The sequence below is a fragment of the Mirounga leonina genome, unplaced genomic scaffold, assembly GCF_011800145.1.
Source record: "Mirounga leonina isolate KUSES-001 unplaced genomic scaffold, KU_Mleo_1.0 Mir_174, whole genome shotgun sequence".
Lineage (NCBI taxonomy): Eukaryota > Metazoa > Chordata > Mammalia > Carnivora > Phocidae > Mirounga > Mirounga leonina.
Window position 1 is genome coordinate 75,783,695 of NW_023270451.1, and position 8,595 is coordinate 75,792,289.

General features: G+C 41.6%; 1 protein-coding gene across 1 annotated transcript in view; it reads right to left on the minus strand.

The window, feature by feature from the left end:
- The window catches only part of ATP6V0A4 (ATPase H+ transporting V0 subunit a4), a 54,370-nt gene extending 47,336 nt beyond the window's left edge, over positions 1-7,034 (minus strand). Inside the window, exons 1-5 of the mRNA XM_035021191.1 lie at positions 6,556-7,034; positions 5,588-5,666; positions 5,219-5,313; positions 1,379-1,504; positions 828-922 (exon numbers count right to left, since the gene is read on the minus strand). Coding sequence (XP_034877082.1) covers positions 828-922; positions 1,379-1,504; positions 5,219-5,313; positions 5,588-5,666; positions 6,556-6,672 — 512 coding nt within the window. The 5' untranslated portion in view covers positions 6,673-7,034. The remainder of the gene's footprint in view (positions 1-827; positions 923-1,378; positions 1,505-5,218; positions 5,314-5,587; positions 5,667-6,555) is intronic.
- Between the last annotated feature and the right edge of the window lie 1,561 nt (positions 7,035-8,595).

An 8,595-nucleotide genomic window follows, 5' to 3' on the forward strand; every position in this document is an offset into this window, starting at 1 on the left:
AGTCACTTACTTGCAATTAGCAATATGATAGCCCACCATTATGGCATCGTAGCTAAAGAAAGGAACTGTTCCAACTGTTCAACAATGGGCTCTACGCATTTTTATAAATAATGTGCTAGAAGTGAAACAGACATACTCATTTCCATTTATCTCTACTTTTAAAATCATCCCTGTGTCTAGATAATTTCCAATTGAAACTTTTTCTATTAATTTTAAAATGGTTACTTTCATTGGTCTTTCACTTTAAACGTGCGCTGAGCCTGTGTTACCTTCTGATCAAATGTTTTCAATGCATACACATCAATTTTACTTGGACACTGAATGAAATCCCACTGTTTTGAATCACCACGCATTTTAATACTACATTACTCCTTCTTGTGGATGAAATGATCATATGACTACCTCATTGCTAATTGCACTTCAAACAGCAAATTTCAAATCTATTTTATTGCCAAAGCAGTATTTCCAAGATAAGGAAGCAGGGAACAGTTGAGAAAACGCATCTAAACAATTCTCGCCACATCCTCCCCCTGCAGGAACAACATAAACATTGTATTCTTCAGGCTCCCAGAATGCTAGTTTCACCATTAACAAGAAGGTAACACTACCTCCCACTCCACCAACCTGAAGAGGTTACCCTTGGGTTTATTACAGTGTGGAGGTCTATATTCATGTGAAATAGCCCTCATTCCAGTGTCTGGTTCATTCATTCATTCATTCATTCACTCACTCACTCAGACCCCCTGGGAAATCTATCACATTCCAGGCACTGAACTGTGGACCAGAAACCCATCTACATGTAACTTTCAGAGCAGAGTTACACTAACCCCAGTTTTCCAGTCACACAGGCAGGTGTCGCTCTTAACTCCAGGAGACCCGAAGTGTCTTCCATAAAGAAATCATCAGCGAGGTTGGTTTCTGTCTGAAAGTCAAAGAACTACTGCTTTCTCTTAAACATATTTAGATGACCTTCAAAGCTCCCTCCACCTCAAAGGTTTGTCTATTTTTAACGAAACTTTAGTTTTCCACAAATAGTTAAGAGAATTCAAAAAGTCGAGTGCTCCTTGCCAGATCAAAAACTTCCCCCAGTCTTTTACTACCGAAATCCCAAATCTGCCCAAACTCACTGTTGTGCTTTGTTCTCACTTCCATCTGCCTGTTTAGGGCACATACTTTCCAAAGAGCATCATAATATCTTTGTGTTTAGTTCAAACTGGCACCACGTTTCCCCCGGAATACCCTCCCCCCTCACTAATGACCTCGGCATGGGACAGAAACAAGCGTGATTTATGCATACTCCAAACCAGCCAGTTTTCAAAATGGAAACCTGAGGCTCTGGGGGAAAGGTCCCTTTAATAAAGAGTCCCCAGATAACAACCTCAAAGAAATCTTGGGTTTTCTTCAGCAGATGTTTGAGTTCAGTCAGTTCTAGGAAGCTTTTCTTCAAAGCCTGCTGGTTCTGGTTGGCTTCCTGTAATTCTTCTTCCAGTTTTTCTAGAAGAGTCTATGAAGAATGGAAAAAGAAGGGAAAGCAGGCACAGTGCTGTGATATTCACTGTACATTAACCACTACAAATAACTAAATATCAAAGAAGAATTCAGTGTATCATAATATAGCCAGAAGTTGAGTGGCATGTTCAGTCCAACTCAAAATGACTATAGAGCTATAAACTAGATCCATTTTCATCAAATAGGGTTATAAAACACTCTGCAGGGATGGAAATTAGCTTCCTGAAGAAGCCAAGGCATTTCCGCAAATTGCATGTCTCTCCCCCATTTAAAACACGAAAAAAGGGGAGCTGGAGTAAATTTACATGTTGAGAATTCCTTCTGCCCCAAACACACTGCAATGATGAAATATAACAAGAGGAATCGCTAGTTCTGGGTTGGAATCTGGAGAACCAGGTACAAGCAAGTAAAAAAGGCTATATAGAGAACTGTGAGCACAATGCGCAAGAAGACAAAAACAAAGAAAAAAAAAAATCTTCCTTCCAAAATGAGCATACAAAATGAGTAAGTCTCAAGAAGAAATCTAATGATAAGGGGCGCCTGGGTAGCTCAGTTGGTTAAGCGACTGCTTTCGGCTCAGGTCATGATCCTGGAGTCCCTGGAGCGAGTCCCGCATCGGGCTCCCTGCTCAGCAGGGAGTCTGCTTCTCCCTCTGACCCTCCCCCCTCTCATGTGCTCTCTCTCTCTGTCTCAAATAAACAAATAAAATCTTTGGGAAAAAAAAAAGAAGAAGAAGAAATCTAATGATAAGAAAAATCAGGGGCGCCTGGGTGGCTCAGTTGTTAAGCATCTGCCTTTGGCTCAGGTCATGATCCCAGGTAAAAATCAGGGGCGCCTGGGTGGCTCAGTTGTTAAGCGTCTGCCTTTGGCTCAGGTCATGATCCCAGGGTCCTGGGATTGAGCCCCACATCAGGCTCCCTACTCGGCGGGAAGCCTGCTTCTCCTTCTCCCACTCCCCCTGCTCAGGCTCTCTCTCGCTATATCTCTGTCAAATAAATAAATAAAATCTTTTTTAAAAATTAAAAAAAAAAGAAAAAGAAAAATCACCAACAAAATCAACAATCAGAACACAAATTCACATTGGGTGAAATTATTTTTATGGATTAGTCTGAAAAAGAGTTTAAGGCTTTTTTTTAGAATGCTCAAAGAGATAAGTGAAGGCATTGCTTACACACACACAAACCAAAAAATTATTAAACCAACATGCCCTAAAATGAAAGAAAAGGTAAATATAAAAGGGGAACAATTAAGAAATCTTGGAAATGTAAAATATAGGTATTGAAATTCAAAATCTAATAGGTGAAGATCAACTCTTTATTGGACACAATTCATGAATGCACTACTAAGATTTGGTATAGAATGAAAGCTCATTTCTCATTTATCCAAATGTCCACCCACAGTAGAATGGATAAAGTTCCATAAAGTATGGAACATGCAATAAAAGAAACAATACCCATCAGTGAAAACAAGTTAATTTCAGAAACATGAAACAATACGGTGTCTTAAAAAATAAAATGACGTAAGAAAACAGCAAGTTGCAAAAGAAGAAACATGATGATTTCATTTATATAAAGCTAAAATGTGCAAAGCTAAATCATATGCTATTTAAAAGACTAAATATGTGATAAAACAATGAAGAAACAAGGAAAAGAAAAATACAAAATTCAGGACAGGATTATCTCAAGGGAGGAGCGGAAGGACGGGGGGCACACAGAAGGCTTTTAAGAGCATCACTGTGGTCATCTTTTATGTCCTACAGAGTGATGGCACTTGGTGTTTGTTATATCATTATTCTTTCCACCTTACACATATTTTCTAAAAATTCTACTGTACCAATTCAATATTTAACAAAAACAATTGCCAGTAAATCAGCAACCACATATCTGAAAATGGATTAAGATCACCTATTAAAAAACAGAGATTATCATGCTAGATTTCTTTTAATCTACCTGAGGGACACCCTTACCAAAAAGATTTTAAAAATAAACAGTAAAACAAAGATATCCATGCAAATATTAGTTACCTTCCCCCACCACCCTCAAAAGCATATTAGTATCAGACAAAATTGAATTTTTAACATTTCTTATGATGGAAAATTTTACATATGTTAGATGGAGAGAACTGCACCATGAACCCCACATACATATCAACCAACTTCAATTGCATCCCATGCCCTCCCCTCCCAGAGGTAATCACTACCCTAAATTTTGAACACTAACTACAGTGGCACAAAAGTGGGGAAAAAAAATGAAATCCCCATTTCTTAACCATTTGCTCTACCCACTTAATGATTCTGTTAAAAATAATGCTGCTTTTAAAAATATTTTGGAGAATCATGCATCATTTAAGAAACAGTTTACAATATGATAGTAAATGCATAGAAAATTATAATGTAGACTATGGACATGTAATTACATAAAAATATAGCTGATAAGGATAAAACCTGAAAATAGAAAAGGCAGTTTTTGCTGAAATGGTGGATTTGTGGATAGATTTTTTTTTAATTAATACTTTCCCTAGGATTGTTATGAAAGCCTCTTTAGAAATTCTGCATGGCAAGGGCCCAAAGCCAATTGTGTACTCTTGCCAGAAGGATTCCCCTCCCTAGGAATGCTGGAGGAACATTCAACTCACTGCCAGTCAGTTGAATCAGTCTGTCCCCTTGACCAATGGTTAGACAGATATTGCTACTCAGAAGCTCATGTTGTTCTAATTTCATCTTTATAATAAATAATATCCAGGGGTGCCTGGGTGGCTCAGTCAGTTAAGCGTCTGACTCTTGGTTTCAGCTCAGGTCATGATCTCAGGGTCATGGGATCAAGCCCTGCATCTGGCTCCACACTCAGCACAGAGTCTGCTTAAGACTCCCTCTCCCTCTCCCCTTTCCCCCCGGCTCTCTCTCTCTCTCTCTCCCTCTCTAAAAAAAATAAATAAATCTTTAAAAACAACAATAAATAATATCTAAAAGGAAAATACTGAGTAAGGACTGTTGGCACACATCTGATTGTGCCTTATCTAACTGGTTATTACTACGAATGTATGAGAGTGTAGAGTTTCAAAACCAACCAATCAGCCAATACCAAACTCATTTAGATGCATTGATTTTTTTCTTCTTTTTTCTTTCTTTCTTCTTCTTTTTTTTGTGGGGGGGGGATACACTGATTTTTTTTTTTTTTAAGGTACTGTCTGAAACATACAACCAACACAACTTCTCCCAAAATATCCAGGATTTAGTATGACAGGATCCAAAATATTTTTCAGGGGAGTTGCCAGTCTCATATCTCTGTCAGAGTATCTTTATTTATACCACTAACAGCTTCAAAAATTTCAAGAATTTTAAGTTATCTTAAAAGAAAAAAACAAACAACCCCAGCCAGAGATAAGGCTCGGGCAGTGAAGCTCCCCTACCTTCCCGCCTCCTTTAGTGGGCCCTTCCTCTTCTAAGGATAAAATATCCAATTTTTAAAAATCAAGATCTGCAGGGCCTTCCAGGATCTGGCTCTGCCTATCTTTTGACATCCTCTCCCACCACCTCACCCCTCCCTCCTTCCTCCACTATCTCCTCTATAAGCTTCTAGAGGGCACGGCCAGGTTTTGTTTCTCTCTAAGGTACCTTGCGCATGGCGGGCACTCAGTGTTCTATAAAAGGAAGTAGATAGAAAAAGAAAGATGGAGGGCCACCCGCTATCATGTCCTTGGCTCAACATACCTCCAGCATAATCATTTCCCGTGGAAGAGGGGTCGGTGGGGGCCTCTCTGGCAATTGAGGCACAATCTCATTTTGCATCTCATCTTCCAGGAAACCTGTGGGATGAAACCCCACCAGAGATCCCAAGGTGATTGTGTTTTCTCCCCTAAGAAATGGATCCAAGCAGACAGCCGACTTTCAGCCGGCTAGCTGCCTAAATTGCCCCCAGGACCTGCCACAGCATCTGGATCCCAACTCTCACTGCCCCACTTTGTCTCTAGAACACTTTGTCCCTATACAAATAGGGACATGTTTGTTAAAATCCAGTCCTGCAAACCACTTACCTCCCCACCAGTTCACATTTAGACAGTAAACAGAAAATTGGCTTACGGAGGATTCTCTCCAGTGACTCACACCTTCTGACTTCATTCACAAATTTCCTTTGGAAGCTGTTCACATTCACATTTAACTAGAGTGGGGAGAAACCACAAGACACACATTGGTATCAACAGCCACCAACGTATTCCTTTTGGGGTTTTTTGTTGTTGTTGTGTTTTTTCTGTTCTGTTTTGTTTTGTTTTGTTTTTAATGCTGGAAAATGTTGCTGGAATCATTTTAGGAATAGATATTTCCATGCACAAGACGTGAGTTACAGGCAAAAACCTTGCTATTCTTACACATAATCCCCCAAATGCAATTTGGCATCCTGCCCAATAAATGTCACTGAGGAATAGCCTCACATCAGGTCCTAGGAACTAAGGACGCAAAGAACAAGACATGATCCTTCCCTGCAGGAGCTTAGTTTTGGTCATGATCTTGGTGAGGAAGTAAAGGGGTAAAAAGTCCAATTTTCTAAATCAGATTCAAAAAAGCGTGGTAAGGAAACCACCTCTGGGAAATGATACCCCAACATCACACTCAAGACTGTCTCACCCTAGAATATCACCACAGAGAGACTGTGCACCCCATGATACTTTGTCCTCAGACTAATTAGGAAGCATTGATTTCTGTCCTCAGAATAAGGTTTGGTAATCTACATGTCCATTGGAGATATCTAATTCTTGGAAGATACTACTTAGGAAAGAAAGTCTAATGCCATCTAACAAGTATTGACTATACTAGAGCTTCAAAACATTCCTATACAGGGGATACATATGGAGGAAAGGAGAACAGGTTTGCAAGTCACTTGCTCAGTGTTATCACAACTCTTAGCCAGAACAACTAGAACCACATGGAATTCCATCTATCCCAGCTCAGGGCTCTTCTCCCTGCACGTAATTCACTACCAAGAAGTGGTATGAAAGAGATGTCTACTCCCACCCCACCTTCCTCTGGCCTTTCAAGAATGCAGCACCTACATCTTTGAACTGAACCAATCCAAGCTCCCCAAGCTCAGCCACACAGCAATATGCAGCCTCCACCTGGAGGAACAGTTGGGACAAACACATCTCCTCACTGCGAAACACGGACGCCATCTTGACACAGCCTTGGTCTGCAGGAGACAAAGATATTGGAGAGAGTAAGGGTGTAGAAACCTTCGGATCAAAACTGGCTTTAGTTGCACTATATTAATATCCAACATGAAAAAAAATCCAACAGGAATGGCTCTTAATTTTCGAAATATAAACAAAAACAAGATAGCACTTTTCACCACCTATCGGATTGGCGAAAGATTAAAAAATACGATTACAAACTCCTGTTGTAGATGGTGTGAGAGAGCAGGCATTTTCATACACTTAGTAGTTGAAGTCTAAATTTGTACAGCTTTTTTGGAGAGGAATTTGTCAGTGTCTATCAAATTTTATATTACTCATACCCATGACCTCGGATTTCTGCTGCTCTTCATCCAGACAAACTTGGAGAGGTATGGGAAAATAGATGCACAAAGATGTTTCTGATAACATTGTATACAATAATTGTAATAAACGGATCTAACCCAGATATCCATCAACAGGAAAGTGATTAAGCTGACCTCCAGAACCCTGTGCAGTCAGCCAGAATGAAATAAATCTGTATGTCCTCTATAGGGAAAAAGGGTATTCATGTAGAATCCATTCCCATCAAAGACCCTCTGGACTGCTCTACCACTGCCAAGCCAAATTGCTTGCCCCAAAGACCAACCTTCTGGAATAACTACCACACCTCCAGAATGGGCTCCCTTTTCTCATTTCATTTTATAATGTGTACAGTAGCTATTGTTTGCCAGACACTGGGTTTACCCCTTCTCTGCTTTAAGTCTTCCATCATCTCTATTTCTTATAAAATATGAGATTTGTCCAACAAAAGGCTGCAGCGTGTCTGGCCTCTGCCATCCCCTCCAGCTTCACTTCTCTTCACATTGCTCTCCAGACACACGGAATTTCTCCCAGAGCTCCCTCCTGCCTCAGGACCTTTGTCCATGCTTTCCCCTAGATCTGGAACCTCACTCTCTTCCTCCCCTCGCCCCCCAGTATCCCACACACCCAACATAATCCTGTCATTGGAGCCTCAGTGTCAGGAACCTCTTCCTCCATAGCCCTTCCAGACCACCACCACCACCAGGTGAACCAAGTACTCCCTGAACAGAAGTCACTGGCAATTACTTGTTTAATGTCTGTGTTGCCCACTGGCCAGTAAATTCCATGAGGTTAGAACTATGTCATGTTTTCCATTCTATCACCAGTCTAGCTCGACCACAAAGCAGGTGCTCAGAAGGTATTTCCCAATTAATTGACTAGAGCCCAAACTTCATCCCTCCCTCCAGAATGCCTGGCCTGCTCCTCCATTTTTTGCCTTTTGACACCTAGATGAATCAAAACTTTTCATACTACCCTGTCTGGTAAATAAGGCAATGTTTTCATAAAAGAGAGACACACACCACTAGCAGCAAGCAGACCAAGAACATAGGGTGAAAAGCCTTCTTACCCCAGCTTTGCCCCAGCAGGTCCTGGGAAGGTATCTGCAGTAGGGCGAGAGCTAAGGCTCCCGCGCTTCCTCAGCCCAGCCCCCCAAGCAGGTGTTTGGTCCGGGCTTGTGAGTGGCAGGCCAGGACCAGCCTGGCTTGGGGATTCCTCAGATGGCTTCCCTGCGGCCACGAGCCCCTCCCGGTACTTCTCCTCCCTAGGTGCCTGCAGAGCCCAGAGGCAGCCCTGTTGTATCAACACTGGCCTGTAGTGAGGACAAACTTGCCTCACCGGCCAGCCCTGCTCAAACCCCCTCCCTCCCCCAGCCACTTGTTCCTGGGGCCACGACTTTGGGGCCCCACCAGGAAGCAGTGACTTTCTTCTCTAAGGAAAGTAACTTACCCTGCAGCGAGCAGAAGTTTAGGAAGAGGTTTCTAGAGGCCTTTGAAGGGCCCTAGAGACAACCGTCCAGCGTGTCTACGAAGCACACCGAACCCTCCTTGTCACTGTAAAAAT